The sequence below is a fragment of the Canis lupus genome, chromosome 5, assembly GCF_003254725.2.
Source record: "Canis lupus dingo isolate Sandy chromosome 5, ASM325472v2, whole genome shotgun sequence".
In the NCBI taxonomy this organism is placed as follows: domain Eukaryota; kingdom Metazoa; phylum Chordata; class Mammalia; order Carnivora; family Canidae; genus Canis; species Canis lupus.
Genome location: NC_064247.1, coordinates 29988698 through 30016060, shown reverse-complemented (window position 1 = coordinate 30016060; position 27363 = coordinate 29988698). Strand labels below are relative to the sequence as shown.

Genomic DNA, 27363 nt, shown 5'->3' with positions numbered 1-27363 from the left:
TTGCTAATGGCAGATGCAAACAGATTCCCAAAGACAAATGGCTCATGCTACTTCCAGACAGGTATCTGCTCAGATAGTATACACAGAGTCACAAGGAAATATCTTTACCCTTTTCACGCAATAGTCAGTTAGGATCTTGGCAACAAATTTTGAGGTGTGTGAGTGTATATGTTCCCCATGTCCACTATCAAGTAGAATGGCTACTGGTTTGCACTTTTACACTAAAATATACCTACAATCAAATCACAGATCATCCACTGCTCAGGCATGTGATCTCAGATAGGTTAAAACCAATATATGAAGTAGGTGCTATTATTATTCCTATTTTACAAAGGAGAAAACTGAGGTTAAATGAGATTAAGCAAACCACATGTAGAATGTACTTAGCATGGTGCTGAACATTTAGCAAGCTTTCAGTAAAGCACAATTATTTTATTCTATGCCATTAAAGGCAAGATCTGAAAACGGGCCCATCCTTGATATTTGCAAGTACCCATGCAGCTAAAGGTAAACTTCAATGCATCTAGCCTTTCTTATATTAGCCTTCAACTCCTAGATGTATCCTTAGCCTTTAAAAAGACAAAAATGTAAGGATCAAAATCGATGTTCCCTACAATTCCAAAAAGGCTCAGGTGAAATTAGATATTTAAAAGGAGAGCATGTTCCAGTGTGGGGCAGTACTGTTCAGTAGGAACCTCACAAGCTGAAAAAGTATGGGAGCTTTGTGCTATTTAATGCCTGACCTAAAAAACTGTTTCCAGTTCACTACGAATTCTCAAGACATATTCTTAAACAAAACAAAACAAAATTTTTTTTAAAAAAAGAAAGAAAGAATAAGACTATGGGAATCCCTTTACAAATGTTTTCATATTTTAAGTTCTCTGAAATTGACAGGTAAAATCACTTGAAATGAGTGTTGGCAGTAGTTCATTAGCCAGATGCTGCACTGTGATTTTGGTTCCTTGAAAGGAAATGTGAAGCTGGCAGGTTGAGTTAACTGTGGGTCATGTCTTTGGGCCACATGCTCTCACCATACACTAGTAAATTAGCAGTGAGTGTTTGCCTGTCAACCTCTGAGTTGAAAAGCAATGACTGATGGAAATTCTGGGGCTGGGAATCTGGGCTTTCATCCTCTCTAAATGCAGCACAAACCATGTGGACCAAGAGGTATCTGGCATATCTCTCCATGCATCTTCTATAAAAAGACTCCTTGACTACTTCTTTTGTAGCTACAAGCTATAGCTTTTGCTGTCATCTGGCTCTGAAATATCTTTTCCTTCCCCTGCCTCCCCAGATCCTTTGCACTCTGCCCTATGCAGCTGAAATGCCATAGCACCTGTAACTCCCCTGAGAACTGACTGGGACTGCAGAGCACAGTGACTATAGCTCACCTAGTACTTCCACTTCTCTCTATATCACATCTATTTACATGCACATGTGTCTCTCCAGTCAAACCAGGACTTCTTTCAGCTTATTCATCTTTCTGGCCTCAGTGGCACCTATCACCATGCTTTGAACCCACACATGGTTCCCCAGGAGACAGAACCTGCTCTAGAGTACTGCATGCCTGGATTCTGAGCCCAGCTTGCCAATTAACAGATGTGTGTCTTGGGCCTTAATTAACCTTTCTATGCCTCCATTTCATCTGAAAAGTATCTCATATCTTCTCAAGGCTGTGATAAGAATTAGACATAACAAATGTAAAGTGTCTACAGTAGACCATCTCAAAATGGCAGTGATCATAAGTTTTACTACATTTTCATTACAACAAAGAGTTTGTTCAGAAAATATATAAAATTATTTCCTGTCCACGGTAACTAGCATGATGCTGCACCTACTAGAAACATATGGATACACCTTGACTCTGGCTTTTGGAGAGTGAAGTCCTTAACGTAAGAGACCTACCTTGAACTCTTTCTCAATGTTGGCCAGCACTGCCAGCTCATTGCTAAGTTCTAAAGCTGTCATGACTGGGTCTTCACTAGACAGTGATAGGTAAGCTGGACTTGCCAGGCCCTTATAGGCATTAATCCTAGATCTGGAGTGGCTGAAGGAGTCATGCTTCTGTTTTTGGTTGCATTCACTGCACTTGCAGAAATAATCATGAGGCCGTTCAATCCGAGCACCCTTCCGCAAGAGGGTGTGCACTATTTCATATTCCTGGCAGTGGGCAGCCAGAATGATTGGGGTCACATCATGAGAGAACCGTGTCCCATCTTCATCATATGCATAAAAATCATCTTGCTGGAATTCCGACTGGCTGGGGCTGGTTGCTAACCTCTTGCCTTCAGCAAAAGCTGGATGGCTGAGAATAGCTTCCACGATCCGAACATAACCTTTACTAATAGCTAGAAGCAAAGCGTCCCCAACTCGAGACAGGTTTTCTTTCTTGAGAAGAAGTTCTGTGATTTCCAGATGCTCATTGGCCACTGCCAACTGCAGGGCATTCTGGCCCATGTAATCTACACAGTTGACGTTCAGTGAGAGACATTCTTCTAACATCTTCCTCACCACCGGGATGTTGCCATATTCAGCAGCATCTAAAAAACGCTCCTCCTCAACAGATAAGCTTGTTGAGCGATCATTAAACATGTATGCTGGTCCCCGGTTGGCTAGCCTTCTCCCCTTCTCACGGAGAATCGTCTGCCGCCGGTGGGCCAGTCTGCTGTCGGTGTCCCGGCTGTAATAAAATAGAAAGATTGGAACAAATCATATTAAAAGCATTTTACTGTGCCAAATGACCCGCTGTTCATCTAATGCAACCCTCAAGTATATTAGATGTTGCTCATCAGCTCTAGACCAACTATAATATAAATGAAGATGCGTTTGTTAATGGATTCCAAGAACTTCTCCTTTAAGAAAGCCAAGCACTTTGCAGATTTCAATGTTTCCATTTGGGGTGGAGACTGGCAATTCCCATAGTCTCTCTGTGCTGTTCACATAGGGATTAACGGGTATGTGTCGATCACAGATGCTGTAAGCCCCAGGGAAACCAATGGTGACAAAAGTAGAAACTTTCCTGCCCTGATAAATCTTAGGGTCTCAGGGAAGAAATTGGGAATCAACACAGTGGCTTGTCATCAGCTGTTTGTCATGATAAACCTAGAGCAGCATTATCTAACGATGCTTCCCGGAGAAAGTTACAGGCTAAAGACAGAAAGATGTGTAGGACTCAGGGGAGGTTATGTTTTGGGAGTGTGAGACAGAGTGGGTGCAAGTAGACAGTTTCCCCAGCACAGGGATCAACCAGATGCTACAGCACAGGTCTCATTAATGGGAACAATTGAGACTTGGACTCTGTGAGGTGTTCTAAAAATCACTGGAAATGAGAACACTGTGATTACAGTGCAGGTGGGAAAGAACACCTCTATGATCCTGGAATCAGAAACTTCTCTTTCTGTATTCATATGCTTAATGTTCTGTGTATGTATGACTAATTCATCTATGATGAAGACAGTGGTCAAAAAGGTGGCTAGCCTTCAGGATAAGCCTTCACTCTGTGATAGGAGAGAGTGATTCCTTCTTTAATCAAATGCTACAATGGGGATTTTTTCCCTTATTGATTTATAACTTTATGTTTTATAGTTTAAGACTCAATCCTTATCACTATCATTAACCACAGACTCACATGGGCCCTTCCCTGCAGAACAAAGAGGGAATATGTTAGGAGGACAGGGGGCTGAAATTTCAAGAGGGGAAAAGGTGTGATTGATGATAGACGTGAGAGATGTTTCCTTCTTTATAAATGTTTATAGAGCCATCCATCTAAAACTGTCACAAATTTCCCATTAGGAAGAAATTAAAGTTAGTCCAAAGACCCCATAAATGATCCTTCCCTCCAATGTGGCCTAATTATGTTTCTCTATGAGTCCTTATCCATCTTGGTACCAAGTCTCTTGTCTCTGGTAGTGTGATGCCCAAAGAAGTAGTGACATGTCAGCCACTCAGAAACAGACTATGGTTCTCTAAGGAGCTCAAAGAGTATGCTGACACATTCACCAATGCTTTCCATAGACTCATTCAGCAATAAACCCTTCCACCATCCTTGGTCTCTCTTCAAAAGTAACCAGCCTGATGTTTTATTAAAGAGACAACTTTGTAAATTTAAGAAATGATGTCTAGGGAGGCACCTGGGTGGCTCAGTCAGTTAAGCATCTGACTCTTGATTTCAGCTCAGGTCATGATCTCAGAGTCATGGGACTGAACTCTGCATCAAGTTTTGTGCTCAGCAAGGAGTCTGCTTGTCCCTCTCCCTCTGCTCCTCCTGCTACTCTCTTTCTCTAAAATAAACACATAAAATCTTTAAAAATAAAACCATAAAAAATAAATTTAAAATGTTATCCCAGGCCAATGGCTAGACATATGCCACAATTCCATTAATTTTTAAAGTAGGTCTTTAGATACTATATAGGGAACTTTTGTTAAATCTTAAGAAAATGATTTTTACATATATTTTGATTTCTATAGCTATTGCTTTGTTTTCAATTCCATTTTTAATTTTATCAAGTTATGCACATGCACAATTTAAGGACTCCATAAGCATGTTATAAAAAAACAGCAACCCTATGTTCTTCATTTCCCCCACTTTCTGATCCCCAGAGGTAAGAATGTCAACTATTTAACTGATTATTTTATAATTTCAATCCTTATATCCATATTACTTAGTAATATTGTGATTTCTGATTTTCCAGGTTTGTCATTATCTATGGACCCACCGAAGCTGAGCATTTAGCTCACTTTCACGATCTCCCTCCTCTCACACACCCACATGGACACATACAAACATGTTTCACAGCTCCATATCATTCCAGGATAGTTATGGTGTAACTATTATGTTAGGATAATGCAGTGCTGGTCCAAGCTGTGACATGCATGTGTCTTTCCTGGCACCACTTCTCTGTGTCCCGAAACCCAGTAATTAAAACTTCTCTTTCTGTATTCATATGCTTAATGTTCTGTGTATGTATGACTAATTCAAAAAACTCTACACTCCTTCAATCTAAATCTTCATTTAATTCATCCAATGTGCTACGTGTTTTTTGAATTTTAGCTTCTTGAAGAGTGTCTATGAACCTGGACCCAGCTGTGGTCTAGATTCAAATGTATGTTGTTCTTGGATCTTCTGTTTGGCATCATCCCAAGGATTCTCTTCACTTTACTTTTGTGATGGATCCTCATGTAATGTGTATCCCAGATCCTCCTCCCTCTCAGTTCACTCCCGTAATCCAGGACAGCACATCTTCTAGGAGCTGACAGAGAAAACGAGCAGGAGAGGAAAATTCCTTCAGGTTTTGCATGTCTAAAAATGAGTTAGTAATATCAAAAATCTTAATTCGTAGTTTGGCTGGGTAGAGAATTCTAGGTTGAAAATAATTTTGAAAGACTTGTTCTATTAGATACTAATTTTTATAGTAGCTCTTGGGAAATATGAGGCTGGATATCTCTTTGCTGCTGCTATCCTAAAATTACATAATTTTTTATTGAAGGGAATCTCTTTTCCTCCATCATTCTGTGCACCCAGTAAATCTTTTCATCTAGAAAAAAAAGTGTCCTTCTCTGAGAAATATTTTTTTTCTTTTTCTGAGAAATATTTTTGACTCACATCTCTGATAATTTTGTTTCTGGCTCACTGTTGTTTCTGGGACTCCTTTTGGATGCTGGACATTCTGGGATTAGCATTTAATTTTCTTATCTTTTCTCTCCAATTTTCCAGTTAATTGCATGTGTTCTTTTTATTGATTTGGTTTTGGTTTTTTAGGAGTTTTGTTTGTTTGCTTTTGTATTATACTCTGGACATTTCTCTAACTTTATCCTCTAATATATCTTTTGAAAATTTTTCTCTGCAATTATGTTTTTAATTCTCAAGAACATCTTTTTGTTCTTTAGAACACCTTTTCTTCTTTCAAAGACACATTATCTTCTCTTCTCTAAATCCAGAGACATTAGTGATACTCTACACAGATCCAAATACTTCAGAGAATCTACTTCTAAGTTGCTTTTTCAAAAAGATTTTATTTATTTATTTATTTAACAGAAAGAGAGAGAGAGAGAGAGAGCACAAGCAGGGGAGTAGCAGAGGGAGAGGGAGAAGCAGGCTCCCCCCTAGGCAGGAAACCCAAAGCAGGGCCAATTTAAGGACCCAGAGATCATGACCTGAGCTGAAAGCAGATGCCCAACCAACTGAACCACTAGGTGTCATAAATTGCTTTTTAATGAATATTTCATTCTCTATATTTTGTATCAGAGTTTTTCCTCAAAAAGCTAGTGATTTTTGTAGCTATTCTTTTCTATTGAAAGAAAGTATTAATTCAAAAGTCTTTTCTAAAAAAGTGCAATTTTCCCTCAGAATAATTTGCTAATGTAACTTTTGGCAAAAGATGATTCTTGGAGGTGAGTCTTTAGAAGGGCAGCATTATGTCTGAAGTAAAGAATGTTACCTGAGGTCGAACTGCAGAGAGATCACCAAGACTTGTCATGTAAGCAGCCATCCATCCTCTTCCTTCTGAGATTCTGACCCCCTTCCCTTCTCTCTGTCATTCTTCCGGCTTCTAAGAATCCCCTGCAGTCCTGCCTCCTGCAAGCATTCCCCCCATAGTTGCTGTGATAGGACCAGAGGAACCTCACACCTTAGGGAAGGGGAAGGTCTGCTGAACATGGATAACGAAAAAGAGAAACTGTAAAATCTAGAGAAAACAGTTAAGATGAGAGGCACCTGAGGGGCTCTGTTGGTGAAGCATCTGCCTTTGGCTCAGGTCCTGGGATCAAGTCCCATGTCAGAGGGGAGTCTGCTTCTCTATCTCTCTCTGCCTGCGGCTCTGCCTGCTCTCTCTCTCTCTCTCTCTCTCTCTCTCTCTCTCTCTCTCTCGCATGCTCTCCCCCCCCTCTTTCTCTGTAAAAAAAAAAAAATCTTTAAAAAAATAAAAGTGAGATGAAAGTACTAGGAGTGAGGACTTGGGGAAGAAGTTCTGATGCTACTAAAACAATACCAAATAAGCACAAAATAGACACAAAATAAGACCAAGAACCAAGTCTGTTTTGTTCTTTTTCTTCCATAAGAATGGGTGAAATAATTACTCTAACCAAGGCTTTTCTGGGGTCCACTGAAATTATAAATGTGGAAATCTCCTAATTTTGGGTTTCACTATTTCTCATGGCCACAGGAATATGCATTTCTATGAACAAGAAGATCACCAGCTTTATCACTTCTCAGCCATTATTCAGGTGGAAGACTAATAGAAAGGCAAGGACTGCAATGGTGATCGATTGGCTTTTGTCTTTTTAAAGAAAGAAAAATTATTATCAGTAACTTTACTCATATTCGAATTTTTAATCTGTTTTCCAGAGTGTTATTCATTCACCTAACACCTCTAAATATATACTGAGGTATATATATTCTGTATTCTATTACGGAGGTACTATAACTCAGTTCATTCTGAGTTGCGACATCTTTAATTCCAAAATTTTAAAATACTGATTTATGACTTGAATGCCTACAGATCTGAATAATGGCAGGTCCTAACCCACCAAGCCACTATTCATGAAGATATGTCCTGTTTCCTTCTAGACTATTATGGCTTTCATACCTATAGCTTCCATTATTTTGAGGAAACAGCAAAAACGTTTCCACAGGGAATGTTTTCTTCATTTTTTAAAAAAGATTTTATTTATTTATTCATGAGAGACACACACAGAGAGAGAGAGAGGCAGAGACACAGGCAGAGGGAGAAACAGGCTCCATGCAGAGAGCCCCAAGTGGGACTTGATCCCGGGTCTCCAGGATCATGCCCTGGACTGAAGGTGGCGCTAAATCACTGAGCCACCTGGGCTGCCCTGTTTTCTTCAGTTTTAAAGCATCTCCTGTCTCATCATTGCAAACACTAATATTAATCCACTGGAGTGACATACATTTCAGATACACTTTTTATAAAAAGCCCTGGATTATCATCATTTCTTTGGCACTCTGTCTACAGGGGAGCCAGACATACAATGTTTATAGAGGCATCTGAGAAGATGCTGTGGGCATACACCACTCATTCTTGCATGGGTGGTGAGATAGAGGGAGGGCTGCCAGTAGGGGGACCCAACAAAATGCATATTTTGCTGCCTCCCGCCTTCCCTAACTGCAGTCTAAAAAGGTTCTATGTATTGTATTTTGTCACAAGTGGTGTTGCTTAATCCCTGCCTTTCAAATGCAAAAGCAAAACGTGTAAAATAACTTTTCAAGGAATACATATTTTAAGACTTTCAAGAAAGATATTAGATGCTGCTAGATTACATTTACCCCTTCAAGAATGGATTTTATAAGGCCATGTTGTAGAACTGTACATTAATTGCAAAGAAACCTAGTAAAACCATCTACTAGAAAGGGGGACACCCAAAACAATATATCAACAAAAGCGATATTTTCATTCCAGCTAAAGGGCATATTTTTGCAAAGTCAGTTCTTCTATTTAAGAAAAATATTTATTAGGAATTTTTATTCATCCATTTAGCCACATGTAACATGATTAGCTGTTTAGTAAGCTACATTTTCCTGTCTGTATTTTAAAAATTTGTTTTATCACAATACATAAATACCAGTTCCAGGAAGGAATGTATCTAGCCACTGCCCCCTCGGTCCTCAAATATTGATAAGGTCATGAAAATCAATAGTTTTTACATACCTCATTTTCCTGATAGTTTTTGCTGGCGAGATAGTGCCAGTTGCCCCAGATAGTGAGAGATGGAATAATCCATCTTGATTGAAAATGCTGGTAACGCAAATTAGCTTCTGAGTCAGATGGACTATGTGCTTTGAGTCCATAGCATGTAATATCTCTATTTCCTGTTCAAATATAATGTGCTTTTACCAAATGGAATTGCTCTTATACAAACTAAGCTTTATATTAAGTATCTAGCTTAACTTTTTATTTGTTGTTTCAAAAATCCTTGAAATTTTAAAGGGAAAGCACAGTTGTACTAAAGCAGTGTGAATGTAAAGGGCATGTGAGTATCCACGAGGCACAGGGGAGCCGAAAATGCCGACAGTCAGCCAGAAGGTGAAAATGAAGGAAATTCCAGGATGTACATTTTATTATCTGCACAATAACCCATGGGAAAAGTTGAACTTAAGTATTTAGAGATTAACAGTCAACACAACTGGCAATTTTGCCAAACACTTTAGGAGAATGAATGATAAGAGTCATTTTATCCTAATGAGACTGTTTTTACATGTCTGCTTACTCCGGCCACACACATCTGTCCCTCCCTCTGGGCTGAGGAGCAGTCAGCATACGCGGTGGCTTCCCAAGTCCCGAGAGGAGGGACTGTTGTGTCTCTTGTTCACCAGAGAATCCCCAGATTCTGAGGGCTTAGCAGAAAGGCACATTGCAAACTAAACAAGAACCAAGCTTCTGGAGCCCACGTGCTCCCAGAGAGCCAACAGCAAAGAAGATGCACAACCCTACCGACAAAACGCAGGCCGAACCTCATTGTGTGGATCCGGAGATATGAATAACATCCTATATCCCAGAGGGTGGGGCCAGATGGCGGAAGAGTAGGGTCCTCAACTCACCTGGTTCCACCAACTTACCTAGATAACTTTCAAAACATCCTGAACACCTATGAATTTGACCTGAGATTTAAAGAGAGAAAGCCGGAATGCTACAGACACGAGTTTTCTTTTTTTTCTTTTTTCTTTTTATTTATGATAGTCACAGAGAGAGAGAGAGAGAGAGAGAGAGAGGCAGAGACACAGGCAGAGGGAGAAGCAGGCTCCATGCACCGGGAGCCCGACGTGGGACTCGATCCCGGATCTCCAGGATCACGCCTTGGGCCAAAGGCAGGCGCCAAACCGCCAAACTGCTGCACCACCCAGGGATCCCACAGAGAGTAGTTTTCGATTCTAGCCAGGTAGGAAGGTGAGAAAAAAAAGAAAAAAGAAAAGAAAAAAGAAAAAAAGAATCAAGTCGGGGAGGAGCACCGCAAGGAGCCAGGCTAAAGCAGGGTGGCAAAAGCCTTTGGGACAGGAAAGCCCACCCCTGGAGAAGCGGGAACTTTATTTATTTATTTTTTAATTTTATTTATTTATGATAGTCACAGAGAGAGAGAGAGGCAGAGACATAGGCAGAGGGCGAAGCAAGCTCCATGCACCGGGAGCCCGACGTGGGATTCGATCCCGGGTCTCCAGGATCGCCCTGGGCCAAAGGCAGGCGCTAAACCGCTGCCACCCCGGGATCCCGAGAAGCCGGAACTTTAAAAATCCACACCAGATTTTTCTGGCATGGGAAAGTGCTCAGCAGGGATTTGGGCAGAATTGCTGAAGGGGCAGTCAGTGAAGCCTCCAGTTTCCCGGAGTCACTAATAGAGGAAGTGTGCCCAGGGTAAGTGCTCCACAAACTGTGGACAGACCTCGGTAAAGGGCTGGAGTGCGCAGCTGGTGGGGCATGGGGGCGGGGGGGCAGGGGAAGCCAGTGGGTTAGGTGGGCAGCTCCGGATAGAGGGGTGTGCGCCTTGCTGCCTTCGGGAGCCAGGCTCCCCAGAAACGCAATTCCAGCAGCATAAGACCCCGAATCCCAGAGCTCTGAGAGCGGACAAAGCCCACGATCCTGCACTCCCCCTGGGACAGGCAGAGGAGGGGAGGGCAAGGACAATGAGGACTCTCCTGCCACTCGGCGCCCTGCAAGCTGTGCAGATCAGTGCACCCACACTGGCCATGGGAGCATCTTGGCCAGGACAAACTGGGAGACTGCGGTAGTGACTGCAGGGAGCTGACTCCAGGGCTGGAGACCTGGCTGCCACCAGTGTTGTTTTTCCTCCTTGTTTCACCCTGTGCCTGGGAGACGTGGGGCCGCCAGGGAAAAAAGGCCTCACCAGATAAACAGCTCACACTAAGCCTGGCACCAGGCAAGGGGCAGAGCATCTCCACCTGCCACACATACCTGAGAATCAGCACAGCGGACCCCTCCCCCAGAAGACCCGCTGGAAGAATAGGGGAAGACCAAGTTCTTGACCAAGCAGCCCTGGAAAGCTCCAGGGGAAGTCGAGGGATTTATAGTATATAGAACTAGAGGGTCCTTCCACTTAAAAAACTTTTTTTTCCCTTTTTACATTACAACTCATTTTTATATCAGACTAAAAATTTCCAAAATTTTTCCCTTTTCCCACCTTAACTACAATATTTTAACACCTCTTCATTTTTATGTTTCTTCCTTTTTGACTTTTAAATTTCTACAATTACATGTCTTAGATATGTTTTCCACTTCTAGATTCCCTTCAACATACTCAATTTAATTTTGGGAGATATACAAGATACGGTTTTTTTGTTTTCTCTGCCTCATTTTGTTCTACAATGGTGGAAGTTAATATCTTCCAAACATGACCAGCATGCACCCAAACCAACTGGAATACCATGTTAGTTCATTCTGTAGGATTATATTCTCTCTTCATTCTTATTCTGCAACCCTCTTTTATCTCATTTATGCTTCAGTGGTCAAAGTTGGGGCTTTCTACAAGTATTGCTAGTATATAAATTTGGGACTGAGCATCTTCTAACTTACAGAACTTTATACACTCAGAACCAAGAAGATCAGCTCTAGAACCCCTCAGGTAGACTACATTCTCCCTCCACAACAACACCTTCACCACCACCATCTAAGTACCCACCATTTTATTCTCTTTTTCCTTTTTACATTTGTTTTTTTCTCATCTTTTTTTTTTCTTCTTCTTTGAAATTTTCGGCCTTTTATTTTTTCCTACTTTGTTTTAAGATTTGTTTTTCACTTTAGTGGTCCTTTTGTTTTATTTTGTTCTGATCTTTGTTTTCATTTACTGGTCTCTGACCTCATCAGAATCATCTATGGTGAAATTTACTTAGGTTGTGGTTGATAGTCTTGACACAGCCTGCTCATGCAGCCACTCTGCACTGAGCAAAATGACTAGAAGGAAATTGAAGCAGTCATCAGAAACCTCCCAAGACACAAAAGTCCAGGGCCAGATGGCTTCCCAGGGGAATTCTATCACACGTTTATAGATGAAACAATACCTATTCTACTAAAGCTGTTCTGAAGGATAGAAAGGGATGGAATACTTCCAAACTCAATTTATGAGGCCAGCATCACCGTGATTCCAAAACCAGACAAAGACCCCACCAAAAAAGGAGAATTATAGACCAATTTCCCTGATGAACATGGATGCAAAAATTCTCAACAAGATACTAGCCAATAGGATCCAACAGTACATTAGGATTCACCATGACCAAGTGGGATTTATCCCCAGGATGCAAGGCTGGTTCAACACCGGTAAAATAATCAATGTGATAGATCACATCAACAAGAGAAAAAACAAGAACCATATGATCCTCTCAATAGATGCAGAGAAAGCATTTGACAAAATACAGAATCCATTCCTGATCAAAACTCTTCAGAGTGTAGGGATAGAGGGAATGTTCCTCACCATCTTAAAAGCCATGTATGAAAAGCCCACAGCAAATATCATTCTCAGTGGGGAATAACTGATAGCCTTTCCCCTATGATCAGGAATACAACAGGGATGTACACTCTCACCACTGCTATTCAACATAGTACTAGAAGTCCAAGTCCTAGTCTCAGCAATCAGACAAGAAAAAGAAATAAAAGGCATTCAAATTGGCAAAGAAGAAGTCAAACTCCCTCTTTGCAGATGACATGATAGTGTACATAGAAAACCCAAAAGACACCACCCCAAGATTGCTAGAACTCATACAGCAATTCAGCAACGTGGCAGGACACAAAATCAATACCCAGAAATCAGTGGCATTTCTATACACTAACAATGAGACTGAAGAAAGGGAAATTAAGGAATCAATCCCATTTACAATTGCATCCAAATGCATAAGATACCTAGACATAATCCTAACCAAAGAGGTAAAGAACCTATACCCTAAAGACTACAGAACACTTCTGAAACTAATTGAGGAAGACGTAAAAAGGTGGAAAAATATTCCTTGGTCATGGATTGGAAGAATAAATATTCCTAAAATGTCTGTGCTACCCAGGGCAATTTACAGGTTCAATCAATCCCTATCAAAATACTATGGACTTTCTTCACAGAGTTGCAATAATTTTAAGATTTGTGTGGAATCAGAAAAGACCTCGAATAGCTAGGGGAATATTGAAAAAGAAAACCAGAGCCAGGGGCATCACAGTGCCAGATTTCAAGTTGTGCTACAAAGTTGTGATCATCAAGAAACTGTGGTACTGGCACAAGAACAGACACATAGATCAATGGAACAGAATAGAGAACCCAGAAATGGGCCCTCAACTCTATGGTCAACTAATATTTGACAAAGCAGGAAAGACTATCTACTGAAAAAAGGACAGTCTCTTCATAAATGGTGCTGGGAAAATTGGACAGACAAGTGCAGAATGAAACTAGACCATTCTCTTACACTATACACAAAGATAAACTCAGAATGCATGAAAGATCTAAATGTGAGACAAGAATTCATCAAAATCCTAGAGGAGAACACAGGCAACAGGCTTTTTGAACTTGGCCACAGCAAATTCTTGCAAGATACATCTATGAAGGCAAGGGAAACAAAAGCAGAAGTGAACTCTTAGGATTTCATCCAGATAATAAGCTTCTGCACAGCAAAAGAAACAGTCCACACAACTAAAAGACAACCTACAGAATGGGAGAAGATAGTTGCAAATGACATATCTGACATATCAGATAAAGGGTTAGTTATCAAGATCTATAAAGAAGTTATTAAACTCAACACCCAGGGATCCCTAGGTGGCACAGCGGTTTGGCGCCTGCCTTTGGCCTAGGGCGCGATCCTGGAGACCCAGGATCGAATCCCACATCGGGATCCCGGTGCATGGAGTCTGCTTCTCCCTCTGCCTGTGTCTCTGCCTCTCTCTCTCTCTCTCTCTCTCTGTGACTATCATAAATAAATTAAAAAAAAAATTAAAAAAAAAAACTCAACACCCAGGAAACAAACAATCCAATCATGAAATAGGCATAAGACCTGAACAGACATTTCACCAAAGAAGACATACACATGGCCAACAAGCACATGAGAAAATATTCTGCATCACTTGTCAACAGGGAAATGCAAATCAAAACCACAATGAAATACCACCTCACACCAGTGAGAATGGGAAACATTAACAAGACAGGAGACAACAACGGTTGGAGAGGATGTGGAAAAAGGGGAATCCTTTTGCAGTGTTGGTGGAATATGAACTGGTACAGCCACTCTGAAAAACTTGGGAGGTTCCTTAAGGAGTTAAAAATAGAGCTACCCTAGGACCCAGCAATTGCACTACTGGAGATTTACCCCAAAGATACAGATACAGTGAAATGGCAGGACACATGCACCCCAATGTTCATAGCAGCAATGTCTACAATAGCCAAACTGAGGAAGGAGCCTCAGTTCCATCGAAAGATAAATGGATAAATGGAAGATATGGTATATATACAATGGAATATTACTCAACCATTAGAAATGACAAATACGCACCATTTGCTTCAACATGGATGGAACTGGAGGGTATTATGATGAGTGAAGTAAGTCAATTTGAGAAGAGAAAGCATTATATGATTTCAGTCATACGGGAATATAAAAAATAGTGAAAGGGATTATAGGGGAAAGGAGAGAAAATGAATGGGAAAAATTAGAAAGGGTGACAGAACATGAAAGACTCCTAACTCTGGGAAACGAACAAGGGGTAGTGGAAGGGGAGGTGGGCGGGTGGATGGAGTGACTGGGTGACAGGCACTGAGCGGTGCAATTGATGGGATGAACACTGGGTGTTATACTATATGTTGTCAAATCAAATTCCAATTAAAAAAATTAAAATAAATAAATAAGTAAATAAAAATTTAAAAAACACATCATATACCCTTTCAAGTTAGAATTGAAATCACTAAGGTACAGAAGTAGTTGAAATGCATATTCCTTTAAAGGCTTTCGTGTAACTTGATCAGAAGTGGAGATTTTGTGGTCCTTTCCTCTCACCTCTTTTGCCCTCTGCCTGTCCTGATACCCCACATAGAGCATGACCACCCATCTTCACCATATATTACCAAATTCCCAGGACTTCCAGAGAGTTCTCAAGATAGCAATTCCTTATGTGACTCAAGAAGCCTCAGTTTCCCCGTGGAGTCATCTTATCCCATTCAGTACTAACTTTCCGGAGATTAGTCATATGGCATCACACCTTGGCTTTATTCCACCAGGGAAAGACAGATTCCTGAACCGTTTGTCTCTCAAGTGGGAGCCAGCATGTTTTGTGTATGTTACATATTTTTAATTTATTTTGATCACAACTGACAGTTTGCTTTTATAAATTAGAAACCCAACTATGTGAGAGAATGAAAACAGGAGTAAATAATGAAACAGTTGTAGAAACTTTTAATATTCACCATACACAAAGATAAACTCAAAATGGATGAAAGATCTAAATGTGAGACAAGATTCCATCAAAATCCTAGAGGAGAACACAGGCAACACCCTTTTTGAACTCGGCCATAGTAACTTCTTGCAAGATACATCCACGAAGGCAAAAGAAACAAAAGCAAAAATGAACTATTGGGACTTCATCAAGATGAGAAGCTTCTGCACAGCAAAGGATACAGTCAACAAAACTAAAAGACAACCTACAGAATGGGAGAAGATATTTGCAAATGACATATCAGATAAAGGGCTAGTTTCCAAGATCTATAAAGAACTTATTAAACTCAACACCAAAGAAACAAACAATCCAATCATGAAATGGGCAAAAGACATGAAGAGAAATCTCACAGAGGAAGACATAGACATGGCCAACATGCACATGAGAAAATGCTCCGCATCACTGGCCATCAGGGAAATACAAATCAAAACCACAACGAGATACCACCTCACACCAGTGAGAATGGGGAAAATTAACAAGGCAGGAAACCACAAATGTTGGAGAGGATGCGGAGAAAAGGGAACCCTCTTACACTGTTGGTGGGAATGTGAACTGGTGCAGCCACTCTGGGAAACTGTGTGGAGGTTCCTCAAAGAGTTAAAAATAGACCTGCCCTACGACCCAGCAATTGCACTGTTGGGGATTTTCCCCAAAGATACAGATGCAGTGAAACGCTGGGACACCTGCACCCCGATGTTTCTAGCAGCAATGGCCACAATAGCCACACTGTGGAAGGAGCCTCGGTGTCCATCGAAAGATGAATGGATAAAGAAGATGTGGTCTATGTATACAATGGAATATTCCTCAGCCATTAGAAATGACAAATACCCACCATTTGCTTCGATGTGGATGGAACTGGAGGGTATTATGCTGAGTGAAGTAAGTCAATTGGAGAAGGACAAACATTATATGGTCTCATTCATTTGGGGAATATAAATAATAGTGAAAGGGAATATAAGGGAAGGGAGAAGAAATGAGTGGGAAATATCAGAAAGGGAGACAGAACATAAAGACTCCTAACTCTGGGAAACGAACTGGGGGTGGTGGAAGGGGAGGAGGGCGGGGGGTGGGGGAGAACGGGTGACCGACACTGAGGGGTTCACGTGATGGGATGAGCACTGGGTGTCATTCTGTATGTTGGTAAATGTACATCAATAAAAAATAAATTTATTAAAAAAAAGAAAAAGAAAGGGAGAGAGAACATGGAAGACTCCTAACTCTGGGAAACGAACTAGGGGTGGTGGAAGGGGAGGAGGGTGGGGGGTGGGGTGACTGGGTGACAGGCACTGAGGGGGGCCCTTGATGGGATGAGCACTGGGTGTTATTCTGTATGTTGGCAAATTGAACACCAATAAAAAATAAATTTATTATTACAAAAAAAAAGAAACTTTTAATAAAATAACAAAGTCTGAAATGTCATTGTTTTTTTTTTACCCCCAGTTTATGGATTATTTATCACATCTTCCTTCTTCAAAATATTCTTTGGTAGCTCTCTGGGCACATGATTCTATTTTTTTAAAATTTTTATTTATTTATGATAGTCACACACACACACACACACAGAGAGAGAGAGAGAGGCGGAGACACAGGCAGAGGGAGAAGCAGGCTCCATGCACTAGAAGCCCGACGCGGGACTCAATCCCGGGTCTCCAGGATCGTGCCCTGGGCCAAAGGCAGGAGCTAAACCGCTGCGCCACCCAGGGATCCCCACATGATTCTATTTTGATCTATTTTAATACAGTATCCCTGAGAATATTAACAAGTTTATGTATAATACAAGCAAAATATATCCCTATTATCTCATCAAAGAAAGAGGTTTAAACTATTTGCTTCTCTTAACAGAAACTGTCGTTGTCCTGTGTATTATTACACAAACCTATTCTCAGCTCCACATGTAACCTCATGTAGGACAGACTCCAGGCAGGAAAAAACCAGCATTCTTGAACCGGGTGACCTGAGGCATTTCCTGAAGAGACTGGGAATGTGTGGGCAGGAATTATGGAAATCCAACACGCGCCAGGTCCTGGACCGTGTGGGTTGAGGCCAGAAGGGCATAAGGACAAAATAGCCACTGCAGTTTAGACAGGACAGCCTAAGGCAAGGGCCACTTGATAGTTCTTGACCTTTGCCAAGGGCAACAGCCAACCGTCAAGGAAAGAGCCAAGGGAACAGACATCCTGACATCCTTGTCCTGTCTCTGTTGCCCCACAGGGGACTCCTGGAGGCTGCCCCACCTCAGAGCCTCGGGACAGAGGAGCCCGTGGATGCAGCGTGGATGGCCAGCCCACATGAGCAGGGGACGGCAGGCAGGGGAGAGGCTGGCCAGGAGGCTGGGCCACTGCACCTGCACACGCTCCAGTGGTCAGTCTGACCTCAGCATGACTCATGTCCTTATGAGTGCTGGTGGAAACGTGTGCAGAGAACATGGCAGGTGTACAAATGCTCTATTATGAATAACAGATGCCTCACTTATCCTCTTTCTGAGCTTATTTTCCCTGCTGTCAGCTCTCTGTCAGGAACATCAACGTTCAACTTCAGGCAGTGCCCTATCTTAAACTAGCCTGTGATGAAGATTCATCCATCTGCATTTTAAGTTAATACTCATGAGGCTCCGCAGGAGCCACTCTGACTCTGAGGGTCGGAGGACCACAGAGCAGAGAGTCTTCCTTCCTGACACGTCTTAAAGTTACACCACAGGCATGGTTTCTGTGCAGTTTCTTCTTTTGTCTTATCTCTGGGATACATACAAGACTAGGAGCTAGACTCTTGCCACCCTCTTTCACTACCTGGAATCTTCTTTTGTCGTTCACCAAAACATAAATATGGATGATACATAAGCACAGGAAAATATGCTCATATTATGCCAATCAAGAGATGCAAGTGACGACCTCTATAAGATATACTGCATACTGGGACACCTAGGTGGCTCAGCAGTTGAGCGTCTTCCTTTGGCTTCGTGTGATCCTGGAGTCCCGGGATCAGGTCCCACTTTGGGCTCCCTGCATAGAGCCTGCTTCTCCCTCTGCCTGTGTCTCTGCCTCTCTTCCTGTGTCTCTCATGAATAAATGAATAAAATCTTAAAAATATATATATATTTATATACATATATACATATATACTGCATGCCTATTAGAATGGCCAAAACTAACAAGAAAAGTTGTACCATGCTCCAGTGAGGATGGAGGATAACTAGAACTTTTTTCTGTTCCTTTTTAAAAATTATTATTATTATTGTGCAGGATTTCTGGTTCAGTGGCACCATCTTCCATGACATCTGTAGAGCTCAGAGCCAGCAGTGGATTGCTGGCTACTCTGGTCCCACGAGATGGGGTTGTAGTTTGGGTTATCTATCGTATCCCAAGACAAAACCTTTCTCTCTCTTGCTTATTTGCTCTTTCACTACCTAATAGCCAAAAAGCAATTCTCACTTCATTTTCACTTTTCTCTCCAAAACAAGCACACTCTGAAGAATACTTGCTTCTAAGTCCTTTCTCTGTAGTCTATGCTCTGACCTACTAGGGCACCTGTTTCAGTATTTTTTGGAAGGAGGGGCAGCTTGGTCCTGTTGGCAGTAGTGTTAGATCCACCCAAGGCTATTCACCGTTTTCTTCTCATCTCTTTCACATAGATTTTCTTACTCTGTTCTTTTCCTGTGTATACAGGCCAGGGTGGAGGGGGGCAGGCAGGATGGGACAGCTCACATTAGGATCTAGTAGGTTTTTCTTTTCAGTCTTGCAGTTATTTTGAGCTTTTGGTTACCCTTGTTGCAGGGGCCGGGGCAAGCTGACCCAAGATGTGCCACTTTGGCATGAACATGGTTGAGAGTAAAAGTGATCTAAACCCAGCAGATTCAGGAGAAGCTCTTTACCTCCCCCTCACTGCCAGCTTGTACCAGGATAATAGTTATTCAGAGATGCCTCTGCACCCAGGAAACCCATCTGCATCACAGTTCAATCTGGTTTTTCCAAACATCTGCTCTCACCTTCCTGCTTGTGGCTGTCCTTCTGTGTCCTCAGATCCTACTTCTTTCCAGAGCTCACAGGAACTTCATGTTGCCTCAAAAGTCTTTGGAATTTCTATGTCTGTGTGGCCACCCTGTTTGTAGGTCTGATGTAGTATTGGAATCTATGTGAGATTTGGTGGGGGGAGGTTTGGAGCCCATGATCAAGGAAGAATTCTTGAGATGTCTTTGGTGCATAATGGTGGTTTTATGAAAGCCTGGGGACAGGCCCCATGGGCAGGAAGAGCTGCTGCCCTGGGTTGTGAGGGGCGGCTGATTATATACGGAGGAGCTGGGGAAGGTAAGAAAGAGGGAGGTTTTTTTTTTTGTTTTTGTTTTTTAATTTTTTCATTTATTTATGATAGTTACAGAGAGAGAGAGAGGCAGAGACACAGGCAGAGGGAGAAGCAGGCTCCATGCACCGGGAGCCCGATGTGGGATTCGATCCCGGGTCTCCAGGATCGCGCCCTGGGCCAAAGGCAGGCGCCAAACCGCTGCGCCACCCAGGGATCCCAAGAGGGAGGTTTTTTTTTTTTTTTTTTTTTTTTTTTTTTTTTTTTTTTTAAGAGGGAGGTTTTTGAAAGAACTTTCATCTGCTAAAGACAGGGTCCTGGAGGCCTTGTCATTATCAAATTAAGGTTGTTTCTCCCTCTAGCAAAGCATTAACATTATATTTTATTTTAAGATTTATTTATTCATTCATGATAGACACACAGAGAGAGAGAGGCAGAGACACAGGCAGAGGGAGAAGCAGGCTCCACACTAGGAGCCTGACGCGGGACTCGATCCCGGTACTGTAGCATCGCACCCCCCGGGCCAAAGGCAGGCGCCAATCCGCTGCTGAGCCACCCAGGGATCCCCCAGCATTAACATTATAGACGGGAGTTTCCTTCTGGAAGTTAGGTTATTGATAAGAATGCTTTGTTCTTGTAAATCACTAAGACATTTGTAAATTGAAGGAGATATAGGACCTGCTGGGCTGTGATCTCTATTGGTTAACCATTTGCTTTCCTTCCTTTAGCTTCAGGGCCACCGGGAGTGCTGGAGGAATGTAACCCACAACCTGCCTGGGAGTTGGGGCATGGTTTGCAGGGTTTGTGGGGTGTCGGCCATGCTTGTCCTTGTGGAGGCCGAGAAAATTAAGGCCATTCCACTTTAAGTTCAGCATTAGCACCTGTCCAGCCATCCCAGGCCCCTGTGAAGAAGAGCTGAAATTTACATTACTTCAGTTACAGGAAAAAAAAAAAAACAGCTTACAGCTTAATGTCCCAGAAAGCCCCATATTAGAATGAGAACAGAGCCCAAGCCAGTGGCAGGAAGCCCCATATTAGAATGAGAACAGAGCTCAAGGCTGGTGGCAGAAAGTCCCATATCAGAATGAGAGCAGAGCTCAATGCCCTTGCAAGCCCCATATCAGAATGTAAACAGAACTTGAGAAATTCCTCCACCCCTTCTGGAGGTCCCCTAGACCAGCCCATAAAACTAAGCTAAAACCCACCTCGGGGTCCAAGTCCCTGCTCCGCTGTGTCGGGTGTACTTGGACCCAAGCTCGAGCTTGTAAATAAACCCTCGGGAGTTTGCATCGGTGTCGGCTCCTTGGTGGTTTCTCGGATTCGCAATCTTGGGCACAACAGTCCTCAGTGAGCCTTCTGCTCCCTCAGCAGATCTATTAAATGTGATTTTCTCTTCATGTCAATTTGATTCTAAGTCCAGCTAGAAGGACCACAGAGCAGAGAGTCTTCCTTCCTGACACGTCTTAAAGTTACACCACAGGCATGGTTTCTGTGCAGTTTCTTCTTTTGTCTTATCTCTGGGATACATACAAGACTAGGAGCTAGACTCTTGCCACCCTCTTTCACTACCTGGAATCTTCTTTTGTCGTTCTCATGAAACATTTCAAATCAATCATACCAGAACTAGCACATTCTGGGAGAGATAGACAAAGCAAAACCATTTTAATGGTTCTACATTTGAGATGAAAAATATATACAATCACAACTCAAATACTCTGCTGTACTTGCAAAGATCGTTTAATGCATGTGCATGTGGGTACAAGAGAAAGTGGTTTAAAATGTTTCTAATGTTGCACAAAATGATTAAGAATGGATACAGTGATTCTATGTGAAAATTTCTAACCTTTCCATGTCATTTGAGGAAAATATTCTTCTCTCCTCTCTGTGTTCCTTTGTCATTCTAAAATTACAGTGGCAAGGAATCTCTAGCTTTGTGCTTGCTGAAGTCAACAGAGAATTACTCACTGCTAGCCATGTTGCTTTCCTCCAAATGATTCATTATTCTTCTATCTAAAAGTAGCTTCTCATTCATGCTATGCAGAGACCACCTGTGGGCAGACAAGCTTGAGCGATGGAAAGCAGAAAGGCCCATGGTGACCACCTGGCTGACCACAGCAGACCACCTACCTCAGAATATGCACAGGCCTCAGCTAACCAACAGATTGCTTCCAACTAGGCACAGTTAACAAAAAAATATGGTGCCACACCTGCCCACCTTCCCTCTTTAAAAACAGCCCCCAGCTACTGCCTTCCCACTAACCTGCCTGCTACTCCCTGGTGGTGGATTCAGTAAGCTTCCATCTCCTTTGTACACCTCCCATGCCACCAGCCTCCCTCAGTCCTCGCCCCACATTTGGGGGCCCCATCCAGTCTTTCCTCTTTCCTCTGCTCCTATCTTATAAATCTGGGATGGTAGGCCCATCATGGCCATGCAGGTAAATCTACTGACACGGAAAGAGACAGTGCCTTCTATCTGTAAATGTAATCCTACCACACTATAAGAGCTTTCGTTTCCATATCCCCCATTTCTCAAAACAGTGAGTAGTACATGGTATGATCTGTGTATATCCAGTGCTATATACACAATCTTTATCTATAAAATACAACAAAATTTGACATCACTTGTTATCTATGGGTGGGTGGTAGAATTTCCTACATTGTTTGTTTTTTTTTTTAAATAGAAGATCCAGAATTTTAATGGCACTTTTTGCCAGATAAGAGTTTATTTTATTATTTAACAAAAACGTACATATTTAGTATATTTAAGGTGTATGACATGATGATTTGATATATAAATACACAGTGAAATGATTACCACAATCAGGTTAATTAACTTATGCATCTACTCACATAGTTACCTTTTGTCCTTTGAGTTGAGAGTACACAAAGTCTACTTTCTTAGCAAATTTCTGATATTGATGAAGGATGGAAGTAGAAACATGTTCACCTTTAACCCAGAAGGCTGACCTACTAGCCTTCATAGTTTTAATAATGATGAAATAAGTACTGGTTGCTACATTCTTAAAGGTTCTCATCAACGTGAGAGCAAAAGCAAAAGAAAAGTTAAACTTCCTACTCCCTCCAGACCACTGACACATCCTTGAAACAGCAGAGTGAACTTCCCCTAGGCACTCTGCTGCCCCCTTGTTAATACTTGGTCAAGGGCAACAGGCAATCTTAGCCCGACCCCAGGACTTTGTGAGTCTACTTTAACACATAAAAATTCCTGTAGAAATGTCCTTTATCTCTACCCCCCCAAGAAATGTGTTGGTGATCACCCCTCAAGCACATGGCCCACTGATATACATCTGAAGGGTCTCATGACTCAGCTTTTTTTTATGACTCAGCTTTTATTAGGCAGTAATAAATGACCCTTTCCCAACAACAGCTAGCCCCTCGAGGTCCTGAGAACCTGGCTTACAAATTCATTAGAGAATTATGCCCTCCCTGACCCCCTCTCAACTTGGAAGTCTATAACGGGCCACCTCTCAAGATCCCTTCCTGCCCACGAATCATGTCCCCAAGCTTTAGTAAAACCATCTCTCTGCACCAAAGACATCTCAAGAATTCCTTCTTGGCTGTAGGCTCTGAACCTCCACGTTTCTTACATCATGATTCTCTGTACACCTAACTGATAGTTAATATGAAACCGAATGATAAGCATAAAGAAATCTTGAAAAAGTAGTATTATGAGTAGAAATTCGAAGAAGAAATTTATGATCTAGTACTCTCTGCATGTCCCTTCCCCCTTGAGCACAAAGCATATAAGCACCAGCTTCATACAGCGAAAGTGCAGCTTTTTGTGCCTAGGAGTCCTGTTCCCATGCTCCTTAATAAAATTCCTGTTTTACCATGAAATATGTCAAGAATTCTTTCTTGACCTTCGTGCTAAGTGACCCTGCAGCAGTATCGGTGCAGTGATACTATCATCATTACGCTCTACAGTAGATGACTATACCGATTGTGCCACATGACTCACTTCTGTGCCTTAACCAACATCTCCCATTTCCCCACCTCCCAGCCTGGCAATCACCATTCTACTTTCGGCTTCTGTGTATTCAACTTTGTTAGATTCCACATATAAATGAGATCAACTGACATTATTTTTTAAGTAATTTTTCTTTGATACCCCCCCCAAAAAAAACCCCACCTACTTCATTCACTTGGCAATTATTTCTCACTTTCTAACCTTTAGAAATACATACGCAACAATCAACTCTCATTGCCTCACTTAAAATAGGCAACTACTTTAAGTAGAAATCTAAAAGGATTTATTAAATGAAAATGTATAAAAACCTAGTACCTAATTTTTGTATAAATGTGGAAAAGTCAAACATCTCAAAGTAATGACATTTTTGGAACAAACACAAGGGTTGTTAGCATACCCCTTGCCATGGCAGAGCATGTTGGCCTTGGAGTCAGATGGAATTTGTTTTGTATTCCAGGTTTGTGACTTACTCAGTGTGCAATCCTGATTGAGCAACTTAATTTCTGAGATTGATTAATTAAATTAATTCTCTGAGAAGAGATAACAAGAATACTAACCTTGTAGGTATATTTGAATGAGTAAGAACAATTGTAAAATGGCCCACAGCAAGATGCCCTAGAATTCTTGGAATTTGGTGATTGAATGGAAAAAAGGAGGCAGAGAGGGGCACTTGGGTAGCTCAATGAGTTAAGGGTCTGACTCTTATTAGTTTGGCTCCAGACAGGATCTGAGGGTTGTGAGATCAAGCCTCGATTTGGGCTGTGTGCTCAGCATGGAATCTATTTGGGATTCTCTCTCTATCCTTCTGCCCATTCCCCACGATTGTGCACACATGTGCACATGCACTCTTTCTCTCTCTAAGTAAAAAAAAAAAATCTTTAAAAAAATAAGTAAATAAATATCAGGCTTGTAGATCCACAAGACTTCACTTTGTGACACAGAGTTCATAGATCAAAAGGTTAGAAAAGATTCACACTTCACAAAAAGCCTAGAAAAATCAGGAAAGATTAGTCGAGTTCACATACTGCAGCTGGGGGAGTGGCTAATGCACAGGCAGGGTATTGACCAGCAAGGGTGGGCCAAACAGGAGGAAATGGAAATGTATGGTAAGTATGCGGGCACCGTCCAGTAGTGACAGTACTGCCCCTAGAGTGGTCTCCTAGAGGAACTAGCAGATGTTGCTGCTTCATTAAAAAAAAAGTTAAGTTGTCTGGGTAAAAGCATAAGCCTGCACTGAGCATGCCTTTGTCTTTTAAGTAGGTCCTCTGATAGATGTGGTATTCTTAAAATTGTTTTAATACAGAGTCATCTGAAGACAAAGTAGAATAATTTTAAGACTGGGCAGAAGCCTGTTCTACAGAATTAAATAACCTCAGAAAACATTTATTTATGAAACACTTAGATACCATTTACTCTGCATGTGCCAGGTATAATTTGAATAATATAATAACTCAATTTTCCTAAGAATCCTATGACATCCTTACTATTAGTGCCTCCACCGCAGAGGAGGGAAAACCGAGGAACCAGAGAGGAGCTTGCCCTTGGTCACCCAGCTTCTAAGGGGCAGAGCAGGGACCTGACCCAGAGTCTGCCTCCTTCACCTGCTAAAGGCCTGGCCTTTCACCTGAGTTGGCAATCCTCTTTCCTCCTAGATGTGATAGGCTGTGACACTGCGGATGGGCAACAAGGAGGGCGTCTGCTCCAAGTCACACTTTGATTCACAGTCTTGACTCTAAGAACATCTGTTTGGTTGTTTCCTGAATCCCATGAATATGATGACAAGGGGATTTGAGGGTTTTTGTATTTTTTATTATTTTTATTTTTTTTAAGACTTAATTCACTCATTTATTCATGAGAGAGACAGAGAGAGGCAGAGACAGAGGCAGAGGGAGAAGCAGGGTCCATGCAGGGAGCCCGATGCAGGACTTGATCCTGGGACCCCAGGATCATGACCTGAGCCAAAGGCAGATACTCAACCACTGAACCACCCAGGTGTCCCGAGGTTTTTTGTATTTAATACAATTTAAATACCAACCAACCCCAATACACAGCCCCACCTCAACACCCCCACATTCATGCCACACTCCCAGTCCTCGGCACCGAGGCATAGGTTACGGTCCTGTTCTCATCCCTGGAAGCAGTCAGGCTCCCTGTCCTCCTGTTCTCCCTGTCCACTTCACACACTTCTCAGCCATGTTACCACAGAACATCCTCTCAGCCTCCCCTCAGCTTGCCTTAGCCGCAGTGCAGAGGGCTTGCAGAAGCTGGCTCTGTAGATCAGAGGGTAGCATGTGTCCTGAGACAGCGGCAGAATTGCATGGATAAGAACCAAAATCAGACTCATCACTCATGATGCTAAAGTAAAAGCAAGGACAGGTCAGGTCCAGCTGGACCCCTGGCACATTTATCCAGAGCTCAGAAGCTCACACTCCAGGGCCTCTCTGGGAAGGTGCCTTCCAACGCACAGGCAGGGACTCTAGTAAACTTGTATTCATGATTTTGTATTTTCTTTAAACACAGACCTTTAAATTATATAAGCATCAGACCCCACCAAGCCTAGATCTGCTCCTGGTAGAAGTGATGGTTTTAGACACACCTTCTAAAGTGGCATCAGCTCCGCCGTTTGGAAACTAGAGATCAAACAAAAGCTCTGTGTCCTACAGGCTGCCTGCCACCACCTCTGAGGAACTCTTACTTTGTTTTATAAATACTGAGGCTATCCTGAATTTGAGGCAGATCTTCCCTCCATAGAAGATGTTCTTCCTTCCTCTTTGTTTGCTAGATTCCTTGGTGTCAAACTCCACATGCCAGTCTGGAAGCTTCCACTCCATCTGGTGCAGGAGGCTGCTCTCCCACTACAAGTCCCTGTGGGCAAGACATCTTCTCAGCCTTTGCCTCTGCTGTGTCCCCCATGCCACTCCCATGTCCCATGCTACACGTGCACCCAGTCCCTGTCACTGCTAATACCGCCTGTGCTGCTGCCCATGTTCAGTATTGTTGCAAGGTTCCACCGAGCAGCTGTTAGGAAGCTGTTTGAACCACATTATCCAAAAATAGACAAATCCTTCTAGAGTTACATTTCCATGATGGCAAGGAAGGTGAAAAAAATAGGTAGCTGGATAATATGACAAGCAAAAGATCAATAACTATACATTCTTGATCCAGCTGAAGGGAATATGAAATAAAAACTGATATACATTTAGAAATAATAGTTCACTTAGCAAGAGATGGCTCACATTCCTTTGACACACCCACTTCATAGCAAAGTGACGCTTTAACTCACTGTGATTTTTCAGAAGTTAAAATTATGGTTCATTAGGAAATCCTGACTTGCACACAGAAGCCATGTATATTCACACATGGCTATAAAATGTATGTGAGAAAATAAACATATATAAGTCATCTGGGGTTCCTGAGCAATTAAGAAATGTAGAACAATATATAAAAGAGGAGTGCAAGTTTCCAGAATGCTCAGAAGTAAGATGTTCTAGTTAATTTATCCTTGTGGTTAACTTACTGACTAGTCAAAGAATTTATTCATTTTGTTTTTTGCTTTAATCTTTGTTATTGGAAGTCTTCAAAAAGATTTTATCAACTTTTGTGCCCAGAAATTAAGTCCATTTTTTTTTCATGACTTGGGACTGCAGAGGACTATAAGGTCATTAA

General features: G+C 41.9%; 1 protein-coding gene across 1 annotated transcript in view; it reads right to left on the bottom strand.

Annotated features, from left to right (window-relative positions):
• Positions 1 to 27363, bottom strand: part of TRPC6 (transient receptor potential cation channel subfamily C member 6) — a 110771-nt gene that overhangs the window by 30550 nt on the left and 52858 nt on the right. Inside the window, exon 2 of the mRNA XM_035716257.2 lies at positions 1906 to 2680. Coding sequence (XP_035572150.1) covers positions 1906 to 2680 — 775 coding nt within the window. The remainder of the gene's footprint in view (positions 1 to 1905; positions 2681 to 27363) is intronic.